The 22,199-nt window shown below is 38.2% G+C and overlaps 1 protein-coding gene across 1 annotated transcript; it reads left to right on the top strand.

Moving 5' to 3' along the window:
• Nucleotides 1–18,754: 18,754 nt before the first annotated feature.
• On the top strand, nt 18,755–22,199 carry LOC127977743 (POU domain, class 3, transcription factor 2-like). Its single transcript, XM_052582830.1, has one exon. The coding sequence runs from the start codon at nt 18,914–18,916 to the stop codon at nt 19,928–19,930; it is 1,017 nt and encodes a 338-aa protein (XP_052438790.1). The 5' UTR covers nt 18,755–18,913; the 3' UTR covers nt 19,931–22,199.

Below are 22,199 nucleotides of genomic sequence, written 5' to 3'. Positions count from 1 at the left end.
CTTCATTTCATCTGTGTGTCTCTCCCTTCTCTATTTGTCTGGAGACCCTTTTCTGCCTCTTCAACCAGAGTCCTCAGCTCTCTCTCTGTCCTCTCAGCAGACTGGGTGAGCTTGAGGATGTTGCTAAAATATATGTCTCCATTTCCTCCTCTATTACTCTAGAAACAGATGCCTTGTCACCTTCCCGCTCACACCTCCAGACTTCAGAAAAGTTCAGATCAAGAGGAAACATTCCACACAGGAGGAAACCCCACATTCAGAAAATTTTTAATTACCATTAACAATGCACATGTGAATCCAAGAATGCAAAAACCTCCCAGTTGTATAACAACTCATATTTGCATAATCTAATAATGATGCATAGGTTACGCATGAAATAATCTACTGTAAAAGTTTTTTGGTGCCTGCCTGTACAGATCGATGGTTTATTGGTTATGCTGTAGTATTAACTTTTTTAACTAAATTGATTTGATATTTAAAATAAATAAATAACTCATGCATATAATGGCTCCATGACCTCAAACTGTAATCACATCAACTGACTGAGTTACTCCAACTAAAGACACAATGTCACAATATCAGACATACACACACACAAAGAACAAAACCAGTAAAAATAAACAAACACAGCTTCTGTTTAGAACCTGTTATTTGCATTTAATTTGACCATAAAAAAATATTTTTAGTTTTATACAGAGTGTATTTTTAAATGTAAGAACAGGTCAGTCAGGGTTACTAAACGGAAGAAGGAAGGAGAGTTTAGAGGGTTTTCTCTAACCTATTTAATAAAGGAAATATTTGTACTATATAAAGAGGCACATCAGTGTTGCATAAAAGTTGAATAATCATCATCACCATTATTATCTGCTGAGTGCAATACATTAAGGAAAAACACAAGTGATTCAATGCTATGTGTTGTTATGCATTATACACCAAGGAAAGCCATAGGTTTGATTCCCAGGGAATGCATGAACTGAACACATTTGTAAAAGTAGCTTTAAAAGCGCCTGCAAATTGCATAAATAAATGTATTTTGGTAAATGCGCAAACGCTTAAAGTGTCAACTGGGATCCTTTTTCATCCTTGATTCAGAACTTAGTTTTGCTATACCTGCGAGATGTCTGGTACGTAAATGGTGGATGGTACCAATCAGTCATAAATATTTCTTACTGGACATTAAAATGTAGGTCTAATGGAAATTATATTTAAAACTAAGTAAATAAATAAAGTGGCTCCTTAATCAATTACCTAATTTTATATAATTTTTTCTACTTTATGTACCCTGAGTACACAATTAAACATCCTGTTGAAAAATACAGGGTTTTGGTTAGTTAGGTAGGTTTTGAAGCTTGGATGCTGGTTTGAGTTGGTCTAAGATGGTCCTTAGACGTCCATGCGCTGGTTTAAACTGGTCCTTAGCTGGTCATGTGCTGGTCCTGAGCAGGAGTGACCAGCTCAAACCAGCATCCATGCTTTTAAAACCTACCTGGCCAGCATATACTGGTTTTTCCAACAGCGATGTTCAATCATTTTGCATAATTTGTGAAAATTACAGCTTAATCAAAAATGACGGGCAAGCAGCATGCCAGCAGTTTTTCCCTACCTTACATTAACTGTTGATAAACTTTATTTGGGCTCCAATTGTGTAAAGTAATGAGATGGTGCGTACTGTGAAGCCTACAATTTATTTCTGTGATTTTTGTGGTGGAAATGACTCGGGGCCAGTCGTGATTAGTTTCGACGCTGTTACTATTACACACCACTAGAGGGCGCCACGGCATTTGTATTTTTCAGCTTCTATTCTTCAAAACTATATGTGAAGCGCTCCTTATTTATAATTTCTCAGTAACTTAGATTGCTGGAAGTTTTCTTATGTCCTCTATATTTGGTATTCTTGCTATTATTATCATCATTAGGCATACCTGTTTGTGTAAACTATACAGTATCAATGTTTATCAGCTTGTACTTGCATTATTTGAGTCTGAAATTATTAGTTAGAAGGAACCATCTCATTCAGCATTATCCTTCAATGTGTGTATTTCAGACAGTGTTTTTAATGTTTTTAAGGCGTGACATTTTGACAGTTGCTCAGTCAGAAACCTCCCCTCCCCTTCTGAATAACCTTGCCGGATTACCATACAATTATCATTTCATTACCATCTCATTATCATACTGGAGCCAATGGTAGTGGGTTTCAATTCTTTATGTTTGTTACTACATTAGCTTGTGTGACCCAAAATTGGATTATTTTCTATAGTTATATTTTAAAAAGCATGGCTTTATAATGGACGTCTGGCCTGTTTAACTCCGTTAGTTACTGAATTAAGTATTTTAATAACATTAGGGCCAATGTATTGCATAAGGGCCATCCAAGTGATTTAAACACCTGCAGGTGCTCTGATATCTCTCCAGTAGTATAATTACTTTTCACCGTCCACAGAAATCACAGAAATCCCACTGTGAACCTATTCTGCAACTCTTTCCACAGAGGCTTGAATAAAGTGCATCTATACCAACCGCCCCGTATCTTCCTCTCAAAGTGACCTGGGATTCATCTCATACATTAGATCATCCATAGGGGTCCATTTTTCCCCATGCCGCTCAGTTCTCCATTACAATATTAAAGAGAATCTTACTTAAGCTTCTACTCAAGGGTGGCCATGAACTGAAATTTCCCCCAAAGTGCTCCAATCCATCACGAGGACAACACTGGGCTGAGCGTCCATGCATCATTTTAGAGAAGACGAGGGAGGGCTGTGGGTGTAACGGAGAGAGCGAGGCAGCGCCGGTGGGGTTTTCTTGCCAGTAAGTGGGTAGCAAAGCTGTGAGCTTCAGAATATCATAATCTAAAGACTGGTTTTAATTAGTCATAAGCAACCCCTTTCCCCTGCATAGACCAGCCACTTTTTTTAGGCTGTTAAAAGCCTTGTCTGCATACTGAGTGTGTTTGACCACAAATGCATAACAGCAGTATCCATATGTATTGCACATGCATTAGGATTATTATTAACAAAATGCAAACATCACTATATTATGGGTTAGGGACTTGAACTTGAAGAATTAAACTTGCCCTTAAGACACAAATGATACTTCAAATTGTGTGGCTTTTTGAAGGAGAGTCAAGTTTCTACATTTTCTAGAGAGTCAGAGTTTTAAATATAGGAAAAATGGATTCTGTATAAGTTTATGTCATGCTAGAATACCATAGAGACCCCTTGTGGAAAACAAGTGGACGTAACTGTATTGACTGTACACTTGTAGTGTACTTCAAATCTTAAAAGTTTGTTTTTAAAAACAGTATTTGCAGATTATATTAAATTAATAACATAAAAGGCCACTTTGTGTGCAAAGTGTGCTTAAAGAACGTTTTCATAACACATTTAAATATTCTTTTGAAAAGTGCAATTTGTAATAATGTCCAATTAAAAGTTTTACTTTAAAGTTGAGAAAAGTTTTAATAATTTTTGTAATGCTTTAAATAAGTACACTTATTTTGATGTGTTGACTAAATACTAAAGCACAGTATAGCTGAATTATATAAATATTTATCAGAATTTTAATTATTTTAAATTTTAATTAAGCTAATTTAAATGTCCTACTAAATGTACTAAACTGAACTAATTATTACAAATATATATTTATAATATTTTCCAGAACACTTTAACCATATTTCATGTAATTAATTGAATATATATTATTTTATATATTATTTTTATTATTATTATTATTATTTATTAGCTGATAACATGCCATTACATTATTCTCTTCCCACTTCACATTCTTTTAATATTCATTTATTTTTTAAAAGTGAAAATATACTGTAAGTGTACTTCTTTTACACAAGAGACCACCTAGCGAGCCTTAGCTGCCAACACTCACTCTGAACCCTTTAGCATCATGCCAGCCGCTTTTGTACAGGTTAGAGCCACTCACATTTGCTTCTTGTCATTTAGGAAAAAGACATACATCAATCATCACTGCTGTGAATTAAGACTTTTAATGCCAATATGATTGACAGTTGTCATAATAACAGTCAACGGGGCCTTGGCAAATTCTCTCTCTCTGTTTGTAAAACATAAGCATTAGCGTAAGGGAGAGAAAGACGTGCGAGATCAGGTCGCCGCGGTACAGATGTTTTAATTGCGTTTGTGTCAGTGTGAAACACGATTAGCGTTTCTGCTCATTAACGAGCTGATGGGCCCCTCGTTCCGACACCTCGCTAATGCGCTAACACACTAACACCTCACACATCACATTCGGATGCAAAGACTGAAACAGAATCAAATCAACAAGGACAGCAACACACACACTTAAGCGCTCCACACCAATTAGATGATCATTTGCTCAAGTCTCTGTGTCTGTGTGTATGTGCGAGTGTAATTACATAATGAAAGGTTGAATAAAGCTGAATTTCAGATGGTGAAATTCTTTGGCCCCTGCTGAGGTGAGACTGACAGAATGATGCCTTGCATGTTTGGGTTACAGCTATGTTGTAAATGAATTATAGCCCTGCAATTTGAATGTGATGCTAATGCTGTACTGAACGTGACCGCATGAATGTTAAGCCTGCTTATTTCCAGCTGTTCAGATCTACATGATTACAGCTGTTATGTTTCCAACTGATCAGTTATTCAGCAAGTCACAAAGTAAAGGTGTCTACACAAATTATAGCGAACATTCTCAAAATGCAGTGATGCCGTATCTTTGTAGGCTTTTTTTCCAATAGGATTTTTCCAATGTAGGACATAAGCTCAAGTATATGATTCTTAAACATTTGTGCATCATAATCATTTTCACAAATGAACACACATTTTTATGAATTTTGAAACCTAAATAAAAGGCTCTAAAGAAGCATCACCATGGTCACATGACTACAACATCACTAAACTTATGACAATTAGGCCAACTTCAGACTTTATCAAATAAAAAAAAAAAAAAAAAAAAAAAAACATTTGAATAGTTTTCAAGTGTGCAATTATAAAAACAATGAGGCTGTAAAAGTGGACTAAGTAGATGAGTTTAACTGTTCAGCAACCTCTGTCATCTCATTTAGCAACTTGTTAGCAACCACCTTTTTTAAGACAAGTAGACTAAAAGCTTTTTTTTTTTAAAAAAACTTAAAAAAAAACTCTAGGGGAGATACTGATGTATTTTATGTCGTAGACAAAAAAAAAAAACATCCAAATATTTTGAGCTTGTCTTAACCAAAGACCTTCAGGTATTTAAAGCTGCAGTAGGGACCTTTTGACGCTCTAGCGGTTAATAAACAGAACTGCTTGCGTCTTGCGGAAGAACATCGTAGCCGGAGCTACTTCTCTCTGTTTATGTCTATGAAGAATCACAAAGGTACTGGGTTACTCCGCCGCGGTACCCCCGAAGCAATCTAAAATAGTCCGAATATAAACACTTATTATAGGTGCACCCTAGTGATTCAGGACAAGCTAATAACACGGTTTGGAAAATGGATTCATGGTGTACTCGCTTATTATGTTCATTTTTCTACATTTTGAACACAAACAAAGTTACGGACCGCAGCTCTGATTGGTTGTTTTTTACCGGGAGCGCATGACTTTCTGCAAATGGCAATAGGACCACTGGGAGGAGCCAGAGGAGCTTGATTTTTTCACAGATTATCTGTCTCATATTCTACTGTCAGGACATAATGACAGGTTTAATAAATATGTAAAAAATATTTTTTTACAAAAGTTCCCTACAGCACCTTTAAGCCAACACGTCATAATTTGTTTTTAAACCATTAATTTTTTTTTTTTATAAAACCATTGATTTCAGGACGATGGAACCGGAAGTCCTAAAATTCTAACTACAAAAATACGTAATTCCTGCAACGTTCCAAAGGGGAGAAGGCTACTGAAATGGTTCTCATTACTAAATAAACTGAGTAAATCATTTAGCTAATTTAGATTTAGCTGACTAAAAAGGTTGGGAATATTTAATGAAAGTCATTTTAATGGGTATGGCGGTAAGAAATATATTATGGTGCACATTTGATTTAAAATAAATAGTTTTATATGCACCATGCCCATCATATTATATCACACCATGATGTATTCTGCTAAAAATGATGAATGGCATTATGCTGAATCTCTCTTTTGTTTGGCTCGCTATCGCATCGCTTGCACCGGATTATTCACTTTCTTGTGTGTCAAGCACGGAATGAAATAATACAAAGGAGCTCACAATAAGTAGATTTGCTTTGGTCTCTGGTCCCTGTGTGTGTGTGTGTGTGTGTGTGTGTGTGTGTGTGTGTGTGTGTGTGTGTGTGTGTGTGTGTGGTGGGGTGGGGGGCTGCAGCGGTGTGGTACGGGTTGGACACACACTCTGAAGTGGACAGATATGAAGAATGACATTTAAAACGCTGCAATGTTTGTCAATGCGCGCTCTCATTCGCTTTCTCAGACCCTCGCGCTGACTGAACGCCCCATGAGCGCGGCTGTCAATCACCCGCGTGTCAAACCTGTGAGGACGAGACGGGGATGTTTACACTGGCAGACGAAACTAAACAAAAACCAAAAGACGCAAACAAGAAACGGAGAGGAGATGAAGGGGCGAGAGGCATAAAACGGGGAGAAAGTGTATCATAGAGACGCTGACGAATCAAGAAAGACCTTCGCAGCCCCTTCCTCTTTCTCTCTTTCTCTCTCTCTCTCTCTCGCGCTGTCTGTTTCTCACCTGCGCATCAGCCGTCTATGCTGTGTTTGATTGACAGCTTGGCAGAGATCAGTGTCTAGCTGATGTGAGGGTGGCAGACCTGGAAACGCAGTGAGAGGGTTTATCAGCTGCACATGGGAGGGGGGGGGGGGCACACAGAGAAAGGAGTGTTAAAGAGCTACAGGGAAGGAGAAAACGATGAAGGGAGGAGAGAGAGAGAGAGGAGGAGGAGGAGGGAGGGGAGAGGGCTCTTTTACTGCCGGTCTAGAATGTGACCGGATTCTTAAACAGCTTCACAGCAAGTAAGAAACAGCAACCAGCAATTCATCAAAAATCATACCTGCACACACACGGATGAATGTAACAAAAACAAAATCATAAGGCAAAAAATAAGAAGTTATATTCATGTTAATTTAATCAACTTGGGTTAACTAATTAGGATGATCAGTTTTTATTTTATTTTATTGTATTTATTTTTTCACACTGTGAGTTTATAATACTGACATTTACACCTATTATCCCTTCATTCTCATTTTCTTTTTTTTTCTTTTTTTGTAATTCCTATTATTTTCAAATGAATATAAAGACATTACATCCAGTATGTGGCATAAATAATTGTTTTTCACAATATAATTGTGATTATGAATGCAGTACAATAAATACTATGTGTATAAATAAAAGTACTCCCTATATATGTGTGTGTGTGTGTGTGTGTGTGTGTGCGCGCACATATATATGCAAATCCAAGGGAGAAATATGTCATAAAAATCATGAGAATGTGATTTATTTTCTTTTAATTTTGGATTTAAATGACTTTTAATGTGTATATATAATCACTATATAGATGCACATACTTGCATTTGTGATTTATAGTGTGTTTAGCATGTTTGCAGCATTGTAGACATGCACAAACATGCACACACACCTAAATACATCCCTTTGAGAACACACACACCAGATTCACATTAATTTTAAGCTCGTCTTAGTGTAGGGTCACTGTGAGTCTGTTTTACGGACAATAAAAGCTTTAAACAACAACACTATGTCTTTGCTTTAAATGGCAATGTCTTTCCTTTAAACTGCTGCTTTATAGCACGAGTCGTAAAGGCTGTATAATTCAGCAGCATTTTACTGATGCTGCTCCTGGCACTCAGCCTGCCAGTCAACAAATGACGCTTGTGCCGCGGAGGGCGGAAGAGAGAGAGAGAGAGAGAGAGAGAGACCCAGATGCCCTGCTGCACTGAATCACTAGCTGTGCTTAAACTCTGTGCAGTGAGACAAATTCCATTACAGAGACACACAAACCTCAAGCCATGCCTGACGCACTGCCAGAATTTTGATAAGATTAGATCTCAGATGAAATTAGTGAAGAATCATTCCTGTGCTCTGAAAACACATGATGTCATGAACATTTCACGGAATTGTAAGGATTTGATCATAAATACTCAATATTATATCAGTATATAAATAGATTATGATTGGGTTTTTTTTTTTGTATTCTGCATCTAAAACAAGCTGTATGCTATCGATTATTACAGAATATGATTTCAACTTGTCTGTTAGTTTGTAAAATGAACAAAAAACGGTTTTAAAAGTGTGATATAATCATTTATCTTGTCCATGCAGATGTTTCAGCTCTCATAATCCTGAACAACAAGTCAACATTATAACTCATGCAAAATTTATGTAACACATAACTAGATGTTTCTCTGCCTAGAAAGGTCTGTAAGCTTTACAGCTTGAATATCTTTTTACATTTATATATTTGGCACACATTTTCAAAGCAAAGCAGAGTACATTGCATTAAAATGTATATATATTACGAGTAGAACATACTATTTCAGTGTTGAAAAAATATTTAATGTTTATTCCAAATTGTTACTTGCCATTTCTTTGTAATAATTTGTGATTTGTGAATTATGTACTAGCAATATCTGAGGGAAAAGTTTCATGGTTTAATTTTAATTTTTTCCTCTCCAGTGCAACTTCCCCAATTTTGCCATTAAACACCCTGAAATAACTGAGCATGAATTATAAACTAAAGGGTTAAAAAATATATATGGCAATTAATCTGCATTTACAGATAAATTTACCTTTAAATTTATATAAATTACTTTCAAACGGTACGGATATGAAAACTTTGGGTAAAAATATGTACCTTTAAGGTACTAAAATATGAAAATATGGTATAAAATGTGTACAATTTGAAAGAGTACCGCCCCAGTGACAGCTTTTGTACCTTTTTTCTGAGCATAATGCTGTAAATGAAAGATGTTTATATGTCAATAAAGTTTAAATAGCACCTCACATTTACATTATCGTGAGCAAAGCCTCTTTCCCCTCTATTTTCCCCTCACACTCGCTCTCTCTCTCTCTGCTTCTCCCTTCATCTATCTGCCATTCCTTCCATCAATCGCTCGTCTGTCACGCTGCAGGAGCAACCAATCTATCACGGGTTAGAGTTCGGGGGCACTGCGACTCCGAGCATTGGAGCGTTTCCTTCATCACGCTCTCTCCCTCTCCTTTTCTCCTCCCCACTCCCTAACAGGCAGGAGGAGTGAAGGGAGCGGGAGGCTGATGGAAATTTTCAGTGAGTATTTAACGTTTAGCATTCCTGATGAATGCCAGGTCTGTTTTGTGAGATTGACGATAAAAAAAAGAGTTGCTCGCTGTCTTCCCAGGGGCAATGACAGACATTAAAACCCAAGCCAAGTCATTACCTGGCATGTGTGGAGAGTAGGGCATGGGGGGATTTACTTTGGGCAAGTGGTCTTCAATAAGTCCTACTCTTGAGATCTGAGGTTTTATGTGGGGTAGCGGTGGCAGGGGGTCTATTCCTGGGGTATTTGTGATGTGTGTGTTTGTGTGTCACTGAAATGAATGAGATATTGAGTCGCTCACCTCTCCTCTGCCCTCTGATTCCAAATTGAATTTGAGGGATCTTGTGAGTGGGACGGCCTCCTACCACTCAAAGCCACATTAATTACTTTTGGCGGGCGTGCAATCGATTCCAAAAATCACACCACATCCAGACGGGCGACGTATATTATATGAAAATGTATACAGTCACATTCACTTGTGTCTGTGACCTCATAAGAAGTCAAATACTAAGCGTGTACATTTTTGAGTGGAAATCTATATATTTTTCCAGATATATCAACTGCAAACAGGTTAGAGCAGGCCAAAGGGCAGCGAAGGTTCGGGAACCAGGATGGTGACCTCTGATGAAAAGCACAACCTCTTATTTACAACACACCCCAGACAGGCATATTGGTGACCTTAACCATGACCGTAACCATGACAATAATGACACTGTTGCTGTGGGAGGATAATGAGAAAGACACTGGATTGTGCATCAGTGCCCTAAGTACACACACACACGCACACACCTAATGTGCAGAGTTATGGGTGAATAGTTCTATGTGTAATATATATGTGTGTGTGTGTTAGGAATCGGGAACAGGATTAGAAAAAGAGTCAGGATCTGTATAAGAATCTGAATAAATCTAAAAATCTGAATCAGAATATGAGTTATAATCAAAGGATCAGGATTCGAATTAGGTGTAGAATGAGAGAAAGAATCGGAACCAGAATCTGGATAAGAATCTGAATCAAATTCGAAATAGTTCTCAAAATCTAAGTCTAAATTCAAATCAGAATCAGGCTTAAAATCAGACAGAGAGTCAGGATCTGTTTAAGAATCTTAATCAAAACCAGAGTCATAAAGTCAGTATCAGGATTCGAATCAAGAACAGGATAAGAGTCAGGATGAGAATCTGAATCAAATTAAGACTCAAAATCATAATGTGAATGCGAGTCATAATCCAAGGATCAGGATTAGAATCAGGTGCAGATTAAGATTTGGGAGTCGGAATCAGGACTAAATTTTGTAAGAATCTGTAGCAGACTTCAGGACCAAAAATAATCTTAAACACGCTCAGCAAAATATTTAAAAAAAAAAAAAAATTATTAATCAGGATGAATTTAGACAACTAAACATAAAGGTGGTGGAAAAACTCTGCAGCGACCTCGCCAACCCTAAATTCATCTCTACTGAGATAATAAAACAAGAGAGCTAATCTGGGGCAAACTCAGCAGTTTTAAACACAATTTTCAGAAGATCAAAGAGCTTTTCTTGTGTGTAAATGAACCTCAGTACAGAGCGTTCTCTTCTGAGGAATGAAAATACACAGACTCAGCAAAGGAGAAATACACATTTTTCCATTCGCTTTCTTTACCCCCTCAAGATCCTGACTTTAACTAAAGTGTCTTGCCTTCCATCCCTTCTCTCTCTCTCCTCACTCTTTCTCCAGGGTAATAAATCGGCTCTCTCATTCCGTCACACGCTGTGCTACATTGATCAGGCCTGCAGGTCAAGTTCAATAGGGGCAGTGAGTGCCTCTTTTTCCCCTTCCTGAGACCAACAAGCACACATACACATTCTGAAACACACATAATTACATACAGAAATACACACACACGCACTCACATTCCTCATTCACACATACAAAGTGTTGCATGTCCCTCTAAGGAGGTCAGACTCCTGGAACGACTGTTCCAGCCTGTAAACAGTGTCTGGGCTCCCACTTCATTAACATTCAAGCACACAAACAAACAGTCAGAAACAAGAGCAGAACATTCCAGAAAAACAGTGTGTGATGTTTGCGGGTTGATGGTGACAGGAGATTTCGCACATACAAGCATACACATGCATCTTCAATGCAGCCTCAAGTGCTACATTTCTTTTTGAGTTCGTTTGTATTTCAGAAGGACACCGACATCCATGGTTTCTAATTTATCCCAAAGGGAGTGATGGTTCATTTAATAATGTTTACATTAAGGCACTGGTGCTGCACTGCTTTGGTGTTTTATGGGCCGGTTTTAGCAATAAAAGGAGTTAGCATTTATTGCTAATGCTGAGGGTTGTTATGAGACATGCTGACCTCCACAGACACGCAAATGAATTTATGAAGCATTCTCAGACACACACATTAGCACACACACAATCTCATGAAACAGCCCTCGGTCCGTTTGCACTGGACCATGGCAAACAGAGCACATCTGTTAATATACACAAAGTAATTACACTTTCATTTAACACACACACACACCACTTTTCATTAAACACACTCTCACTGTTTTGAGCAGAAGAAACATCTCATTAGCCACTGCTGGGAAGTGCTAAATGTTAGTCTGTGTGTCAGTGTGTGTTTGTGTGTACGTACATGGCACTTGCATGTGTCATGGCACTCTGTTCCCCTTCCATTACGGTTATTTTGTCAATTTATCTTTATTTCTTTCTGTTTGATGAAGACAAACTGTATCGTCGCAGAGGCATTTTTCACTTCCGCTGTCCTCCCCTTAAAAAAAATTACCATAAACACTAGACTAGAGCTACTGCCAAAATACTGCAGTTGCTCGGGATATTCCAACTGAAAATCAACCATCAAAACAGGAAAACTCTTTTAAGAAGTTCCAATAGTCTATTTTGGTTTTAAGACTTTTTAAGAGGATAAGAATCTGAATCAAAATCAGGGCCAAAATTTGAATCGGAATTTGAGTCATAAACAAAGGATCAGAATCTGAATCAAAACACAAGTCATTAACAAACAATACATTTATGTCAAAAAAACAATGGAGTTATCATAGTCTATCATGATATTAAGAGGTCAGGATCAGAATATGAATCAAAATCAGAAAATTACTACTACGCTTTATTATGGAATATTTCTTTAAAAGGCATAACTATGTGTTTTCCTTGTGAAGGTGGATATGTTTAAATCTACTAAAAACAGACCATAGCTTCCTAAAATTAGGCTTTTTTTTGCATGACACTGGGCAGTAAAGAGAGCTTTGGGAGAGGATGGAGGTCTAAGTGGTTGCCATGGTGCCATAGGGTCATGGGGGTCACAGCTGCAAGAGGCAGCTTTAGGAGATCGCTAACAATTGGGGGTCCGCTAATCACACACACACATACAGAGGTAGCTTTAAATGAAGCACCAGCGCCAGTGCAGACCGCTTCACTCTTAGCAGGAATTCTGTGAGCATCCACTCAGCCTTTCTCTGTTTCACCCCTGCATTCGGCAAATCTCTCACCTCTAGCCCCTCTGTTGGGCCAGCAAACCACTTCACAATCCCACCCTCCCACTCGCACACACACAAACACTGCAAGATGTCCTTGGTCCTCTATGGCGCAGGACAGATGGTGTCCTGCCTTAAACCACTCAATTCTTTTTTCCCTATTTTCTCTATTTTGTATCTGTTCGGGAAGGGGGAGCCAGGCTCTTGGGAAAATGACCTAAACGTGGTGAACGCTTTAGTGAGGCTTGAGTGGAGAAAGAGAGAAAATGTGCATTAAAAAAACTGAATTTGATGTTTGTCTGACACTTTTTAAGCTTATTTGAGCATGCATATAATCATACAATCATACAAAAACATATTTTTAACCCCCACTTACAACAAAGACCCAAACAAAGGGGAATTATTTATTTTCTAATGTGTAGTTGAACCATTTAGTGCATACTAACAGCTAAACACACACACACACATCCTCCATTCCATCTCCGCTGTCTGTCCTGACCAGGGTTTCATTGTTAACCTGTGTTGGATGCACAGATTCAGCTCTTCTCCAGCTGTTAGTGTGCCCATCGATGTTCAGCAGCAGAGATTAACCGCCTTTTTAACCCCTAGTTCAGACAGCTGTATTGATCTGGACTGATATACTTCTGTATAAATCCCCAGTGAGACAAACCAAGGGTTGAAATCTGGGTTTAATCTGAGGTTAGCCCATCTCTATCGATCCATGAGGGCTTTCAAGATTCGACTGTTCTAGAAGAGTGTCCTGAGGTTCATGAGGGGAGTATAACTGGTTTTGAATCATGGGAATGTTCTGATGCTGGAGTTCACACAAACAGATAGTTCTAATGTGTTCTAATTGACGCATTCATATTTTACAGTTGTTCTATATGACTGGTATTTCCAGATGCTAATGACAAATTATGAGAGTTCTAATGTTCTAGAATGCTATAGAATGCTATAGATATCTAATGCTCTAGAACGCTTAGGTAACTTTTGTAAAAATATATTTTTTACATATTTGTTAAACCTGACATTATGTCCTGACAGTAGAATATGAGACAGATAATCTGTGAAAAAAATCAAGCTCCTCTGGCTCCTCCCAGTGCTCCTATTGCCATTTGCAGTTACGGACTGCTCCAGGTAAGAAAACAACCAATCAGAGCTGCGGTCCGTAACTTTGTTTGTGTTCAAAATGTAGAAAAATGTATATAATAAGCGAGTACACCATGAATCCATTTTCCAAACCGTGTTTTTAGCTTTTCCTGAATCACTAGGGTGCACCTATAATAAGTGTTTATATTCGGACTATTTTAGATTGCTTCGGGGGATACCGCGGCGGAGTAACCCAGTACCTTTGTGATTCTTCATAGACATAAACAGAGAGAAGTAGCTCCGGCTACGATGTTCTTCCGCAAGACGCAAGCAGTTCTGTTTATTAACCGCTAGAGCGTCAAAAGTTACCAACTGCAGCTTTAAGCACAAGTTTGCTGTTCTAGATCCTTGGAGATTTAGATTGTTGAAGTACTCTGCTGCAGACGTTCACGCATTAATGTTGTAGAATGCTAAAGCTTATGCCTACATTATATATATCTAGAACCCTGGAGGAGTTTGATGCTAATATTCACACACGAAGAGAACTGTACTGTTCTAGATCACTGGAATGTTAACTGATTGATACTGAGGGTTCTAAGGAGAGTTCAAATGTTCTAGAATGCTATGGAACATTGGAGATGTTTTGAAATTTTTACTTAAACTGAATTATTTTGTTCTAGGTCAATGGAACGTTCTGATGCCAAGTTCTAGCTTAAATATAGTGAGTTCTAAAATTGTTGGGCTGTTGATGCTGTTATTAGGAGAAGTGCTCAGATGTTCTAGTTTCATGTTCTGATGCTAATGTTCTTGTTAGCATGAGGATCATTTTTTATTTTCTAGAATATTTTTATGCTGAAAAAAATACATATATTGTGATTATATAATGATGACATACAGTCAACTGGTTCCATGAACATGAAATATTCATCTTAAATATAGTTAATAATTCAAAAATTTTTACTAGTACATTATTTTAATAGTTATAAAAACATAAGGGGCACAGCAACAATTTTACAGTAATACTCAAATCTTCTGGAGTCCTTTGCACGACAGTACAATTGCTAACTGAGATAAAAGATGGAACTAGTTGTGATTGTATTTCCTGTTTCAGTTGTGTTGATTTTTGATATACAGAGTTGATGACATGGATGACAGTGAATATTATGAAAAATCTAATCATTAGTTTGAGCTACTGACCAATCAGAAGCAGCATATCCCCAAACTGAATATTAAATGTGCTAGCCAGAATCATGAGTTTGTGGTGACTGAGGTTTAAGCATACATAACAAAGGGTCATGTGGTTGCATTTAGAAGAAAATTTAAAGCCACAGTGGCCCTGAAAACATGATTTATATTTATACTCCCACATCCTCAGAGAATAGATCAGGATGCAAAACGATCAAAACACCCATGTGGATTTTTAATGGTCTATTGCAAAGGCAGTAAAATCCAAACAGCCATTAAACTACCAAACTCCAGGAAAAAGAGACTTTAGTATTATTCCCATCAAGTCATAAAAGTTCAGGGAACAGGAGAATCAATCATCTCTATCAGGCTGCGAGTAAGGCGCCTACCAAAGATCTTGGATAATCAACTAAATATCTTAATGACTTTGGATTTGCACATTACAGTTTTATCATAACTGCCTAAGCTTCTCAGACAAAGACTTACACCCATTATCTGAATAATACCCCTAATTAGTGTATTCATTATATCCTCCCACACAAAGCCAGAGACACAGACACCTCTGGATTACTTAATCTGATGATGATGCAGTGTCATTTTCCCACTCACTCCAACCAGCGGCAAATGTTTGTCACAATCGGGTGGAAAATGCATAATCCTCACAAATGCTCTAAATTAGAGGAACATCTTAGACATGGAGCTAAATTCTGAATGTGCAGACCATAGATGGGATAGAAGCATGCAGGAGCTTTAATCATAACCCCATTAAAATCCAAAACCCTTGTGAAAAATACATTCAATTCTGCATTTATTGTAATAACTGATGTACCCACCGGGCTTCAAAAGTAGACATATTTAAACAACTACCCAATAAAAAATGAGAGAGCCGTTGGATCTGGGTGTAAGAGGAAAACGAGCAAGAGAAATATTATTATTGTTATTATTTTTAATATGATTTCTAAATATTAATATATACATTGAGTATACAGTACAGAACCTATTTTAGCTTTGATAATTAATTTGAAAATATAGTTGACTGTGAGTATTTATTTAAATTTTTATGAGTACATATTTGTTCAATGAAATATTGTGCTTGTCAAACAGGCGGTTCCTTTAGACTGAAGGTTTGGTTTGACCTAATGAAATAAGTGATGAGCCGGAGTTTCTGCTGCATGTATGTCTGAGCGAGTGTGTTTGGGGTGCTATTGACCCCAGTTTTGCTGTGCACAGTGGGGGCCTTAATACAGAGAGCTGAACTGCCCCTCTTTTATAAGGAGCATAATAGCCATTCTCTCACAGTTGACCAACATTATCAAAGGGAGAGGAGGCATGTGGGATTACAGATTTAACGAGCCCTTTGTGCAGACTAATTACATGTGAATGAGGGTCTGTAGGAGCTCATCCACCCCTTATATCTACCACAGGTGAACCCCAGACAAACCCCACACACACATTCAAACTGACACAATACACAATGTAATATATATATATATATATATATATATATATATATATATATATATATATATATATATATATATATATATATATATATATATATATATTTTAATTGCCCTTTTTTCACTTCCTATTCTTGATAGTCTATTATTGTTGTTTCACTATAATTTTACTGCTCATCACATGTATACATGTAATATGAGTGTTTGTATATATTATACTAAACATATCATGTCATAAAAAAATGTTTAAATAAAAAATGTGTTTTACAATATTTCAACATTTTCATATATAGGCTATTCATAATGTACTGTTTATTTTTTTTATATACATGTTTTATATTTTATTTTAAAATTATGCATTTAGCAGACGCTTTTATCCAAAGCAACTTTACAGTGTATTCAGGCTATCAGTTTTTTACCTATCATGTGTTTTATTTTATTTCCTTTTCTAATAAAAATTATGGACTTTAAAGTTATAATTCAGTGTTACCAGACTGTTCTGCTCATGCTATGAAAAAAAAAAAAGTATAAGAAGACAAATCCCCAAGATGATCATGTTTTCAATTGGAACATTTAATTACTCAACAGTCCTTTCTAATTAAGCCATGAGAAATTAAACAACTCCAGCACAGGGTCGATATAATTACTGCTAATTTATTGCTCAGATTATTCACCATTAATTTTTATTCTCTCAAACACAGATTGGAGGAACTACCAGAGAAATAACTGTTTAATAATTATAAACGCTGGGCCTCTTCGTCCCTTTAATGGGTATAGCATCATTTATGCATTATTAGGATGTGTAACTGAACAGCCCATAGTTTGCATATTACTTTATTAAGCTAATGTGTTTTCTGCTTGGCCGTGCACGACTCTGTTAAAGCTTCTGAATCTTAAAATTACAACTCAATTAACACGACCGCTCCTTGCGTTTCACCAAATCTCATGAACATTGGGCAATCTGCATTCCTAATTAGTATCATGGGATTATCATGCTTTTTTAGACATGTTTTTTTTTTTACGTAGCACACAGAGATGCTTTATAAGGGAGTGCAAAAAAATGTGTGGAGAACAGTGCATGTGGGTGCATGTTTACAAAAGTCCGTGGCTGGGGTGGAGGTTGAGACTGTCATTCACCTCTCTCTGGCCCTGCGATGCCCTGCATGTGCTTTTCAGGCTTTGAAATGGGCTTTATGTGTGCGGGGGAGAGAGAGAGAAAAGGCTCGAGCAGCTGTGACGTGGGCGGCGTTGTTTCATTCACCTCTTGCCATGGCAACGGACAGGGGCCCGAGAAATATGCCCCCTCCTTGAGCCATGAGGGAGAAACAGAGAGACTCTGAAATCACATCAGTACGTAGAGTGTTGTTATTTCAATCATATAATAATATAAATAAATATAATTTTCGTAATATCATCAGCTCAGATAACCATTTAACTTTTTTCATATACACTGTAAGGATGGCATTACACCTCATTGAAGTCTACTATTGTGATTTTTTTATTTTATTTTATTTTATTTTTTTGCCTTATTTTATTTTATTTTTTTATATAAATAAGTAAAATAAAATAGTGGTGCCAGATTTTCAATAAGCAGTCATGAGCTCACTGCACCTTTTCAACTTGAATTTAATTTTAACAAAGAAAATACATTTTTAAATTATAATTTTAATGAAGAAAATTAAGTTAAAATAGAGTAGATATCACAGAGTGTTGTGAAATATATTTTAAAGTGCAAATCACATTTCTGAATTTGATTAATAGTATTAGTCTTTTTTTTCTATTTGAAATATATTATGAACCAAATATCATTATTTTATTTTTTTTGTTGGAAAGCATTTTGTTTTATCCAGTAATATTAACTTAATATAAGATATAAATATATTTAATTAATTTGCTTACACATTTAAACTATGTTGATAAAATTATTTTTCTTTGTTTGTTTGTTTGTTTACCTTTTATTTGAAATGCTTTGGGCCAATAGCTACGGTATATAATAAATTTTATTCCTTTTTGGACAAAGCACTCATTAAATATCCAATAATGTCGAAACTAAGCTACAATTATTATTGAATTGGAATATATATTGGAATAACTATCCTATAAGTAACAGCCAAATAAAACAGCATGTTAATATTAAATTGTGAAACGTTTCAACTTTAAGAAAAACTTAACGAAAGCCAGGCTGGATGCTTTGGAGCCCACTGCGCCCCGTCACTGCTGATTCCTCTGTGCTTGTCTTTTAGGCGAACGCAATGGGATGGGGCTTCTGTCGAATCTACTGCGACCAATGAACGCGCCGCTGTCACATCTGTTAAGCGCTTCTGACCAATAGACAGCAGCGCGAGGCGGATCTCAGGTGCGCGCCTCTGCGTCCTCGCGGCTCTGGCGCGCTGGGGAGCCGCCTGTGGCACAGAGTAGCTGTGGAAACTATGGCGACCGCGGCGTCCAACCACTACAGCATCCTCACGTCCAACTCGGAGCCCGGCAGCATGCAGCAGACGCCGCCGCCGCCGGCCTACAGGGACGCGCACAGCCTTCTGCAGAGCGAGTACACCACACTGCAGAGCAGCGGGAGCACGCTCGGCCACGCGCACCAGTGGCTGACGGCGGCGCTGTCTCACGGGGGAGAGGGGTCGCCATGGCCCGCCAGCCCGCTGGGCGAGCAGGACATTAAGCCGGTGGAGGAGCTGCAGCATTCGCCGAGACAGGCGCATCTGGTGCAGCAAAGCCAGCAGCATCACGAGGCGGGAGCTTGGCGCGCGACCACTATGCCGAGCATGAGCACCTCCAACGGGCAGAGCTTGATCTACTCTCAGTCCGGGTACGGCGAACCGGGGATGCACCACGAGGACCACCACAGCCCGCATCTGAGCGAGCACGGCCACCCGCAGAGCCTGCACTCGGACGAGGACACGCCGACCTCGGACGACCTGGAGCAGTTCGCCAAGCAGTTCAAGCAGCGCCGGATCAAGCTGGGGTTTACGCAGGCGGACGTGGGGCTCGCGCTGGGCACCCTTTACGGCAATGTCTTCTCCCAGACCACCATCTGCAGGTTCGAGGCGCTCCAGCTGAGCTTCAAAAACATGTGCAAACTCAAGCCCCTGCTGAACAAATGGCTGGAGGAGGCGGACTCCACCTCAGGAAGCCCGACCAGCCTGGATAAGATTGCTGCGCAGGGGAGGAAGAGGAAAAAGCGGACCTCCATCGAGGTGAGTGTCAAAGGGGCCCTGGAGAGCCATTTCCTCAAGTGCCCGAAACCCGGTGCGTCGGAGATCACTTCGCTGGCGGATAGCCTGCAGCTGGAGAAGGAGGTTGTGCGGGTCTGGTTTTGCAACCGGCGGCAGAAGGAGAAGCGAATGACGCCCCAAAACGGACCGATGGCCGGGAACGAGGATGTGTACGGGGACGCCTCGCCTCACCACGGCGCGCAGACACCTGTTCCGTGAGAAAGGGGCGGCCTGAACATAATCGACTGTCTCTTTGTCCCGGTCACAAGCCCGCTCGGGGCGGACCGACGGTGATGAAGTGTCTCTGTGTGTGGCACCTCCAAGGGCGCGGAGCGCGCGTGGTTGCGCGAACAATTTACCGGCACGGGCGCGAGAAAACACGCTCTGAGTCGTTACGCGCAGCGGCTGAACCTAAAGAGGGAACGTAAATATTATTTTATTTAAGATTTCTTTTCAAGTCCGGGGATCTGTGAAAGCATCATATCACTTCCAACCGAAAGCTGTGAAAAAAAGGCGTCGGGGGCGCGCCATCTTCCCCTCATGACCAGAAAAGGTTTATTACGGATTGAAATTAATCTGCTGCAGTCTACTGTGCATTCTCTTACACATACTAATGGCTAATGCTTCATTATTATTATTATCATTATTATTTCCGTCACGATCACAAAATGCTTAATACTCATTAAGATTGTGTCTGCATTTTATTAGCCTTTATGCCAATAAATAACCAAATAATAATTATTATTATTATAAACGAAATATCTCTAAATTATTTAAATAAATAAAAAACCTAACATGCACAATTAACAACAAAAGCAACAATAATAATATTTATTATTATACTTAACATTATGTGGCTATATGTTAACTTATCTGAAAGTATCAGTGTTAAATGCAAACGTGATCAGTTCTTTAAAAGTCTCATTTCGGTCACAACAAAGGCTGCCAAGTGCCGCTGTGTGTCGTTCACAGGCAAAGCAGGCCGATTTCATGCAGATCACGGATTCACTCTGCTGGTGCAAAACAGAGGCCTGAGGAAAACAGTAAAACCTAGAAGCGCACAGTGCTGTGGACCATATCGAAATTTCTATTTCTATAAATAAAATTCAGTGATACCAGCTCTTCATAAGTAACCACCCAATTGGGGTTTCTTAACATTTTGAGTGAATTTTTATAATGCACCAAAATTTGCACCATGATTTGAGACGGTGGCTTATTTAGATTTTAATCAATTTTTGTTCATTTGGAAATCTAAAAAACCCCAAAACGGAATCGTACAATTTATGATATTTTATATGAAAGATAAAAACAAACCAAGCTTTTAATTTAATTTAATTTAATTATTTTGTCTGGAAACGCTTTATATGGAAATGACAAGATTTAAAAACAATATTGACGACAATAATAATAATAATAATAATAATAATATAGAGGCTAGTTGTTCTTGCTCATAATTAACACAGATCAAGATTTTAAAACAACAACGACAATATAATAATAATGATAATAATAAGAGGCCAGTTTTCGTTGCCCATTATTATTATAGCATTGTGTGAATTTGTGCGTCAACTAAATGTATATGCCTCGTTATGTTTGTATCTGTTTGCTCTATTGTGTTTCTTGTTTATCCCAAATATGTATCTTTTTTTTTAAGAGAAATATTACACCAGCTGTGTCACAATGATTTGATGGCCTGCATCGAGAAACAAGGACATTGTGCGTGGATTTTTCATTTGAATTTTCTATGGCTCTGTGAATACTTGTATATTTGTGCACTTAACCTGACACTGCCAAAGCACAAGCTGTCAGTGTGCCCTGTTGAGACCAGTAATGTCTTTGGTTTTGACAGAAAAATTGCACAGTTTTTAAACGCCTTTTGTCATTAAATGAATACGTTTTTATATGAAGAAGTGCCTCTCATCAATCTGTGCCCCGCGCATGAAGATCCTCAAGATAAACGGATTCACAATTCCACACATTATTCGAGCATCAAGGCTGTGTGAATATAATGTTGCTTCAGGATGAGCTGATGCTGTAGATCCATCGCAGCCCGATGCAATTCCTTCTCTTCCATTTCTGAGTGACCATGGAGGCAAATGTTTGCCATTTCACTGCTAATGAAGACGGATCTGACGGGTCCAAACGTGTCCAGAAACAGATCGGCAACGTATGTTAATATTTTTTGATGCTATTCTGGATCTATAATTTATTATTATATATTTTAAATACATTCATGGAAACAAAATATCAGACTACTGCTACAACATTAGTGAGATCTTAATTTTCTAATTAATAGCTTTTATACGATAAAATTGCTTTCCATTTTTAAACATGCCGGTCGTTTCTAATCGGCTATTACCTGTAAAACAATATAAGTTACTGCTCCGTCAATGTACAATTTAAGATGTCAGTTTTATTTGCTGTGTATTAATAATGAATAGTGAATCTTAGGGCCTTGGAAAACGGCGTAAAGCCGCATTTGTGTGTG

Source organism: Carassius gibelio, chromosome A4, assembly GCF_023724105.1.
Source record: "Carassius gibelio isolate Cgi1373 ecotype wild population from Czech Republic chromosome A4, carGib1.2-hapl.c, whole genome shotgun sequence".
In the NCBI taxonomy this organism is placed as follows: domain Eukaryota; kingdom Metazoa; phylum Chordata; class Actinopteri; order Cypriniformes; family Cyprinidae; genus Carassius; species Carassius gibelio.
The sequence above is the reverse complement of the archived record's forward strand: the minus strand, read 5'-3'. Positions and strand labels throughout refer to the sequence as shown.

Coding starts and splice junctions, on each gene's coding strand:
- LOC127977743 (XM_052582830.1), top strand. CDS start 18,914: ATGGCGACCGCGGCGTCCAACCACTACAGCATCCTCACGTCCAACTCG.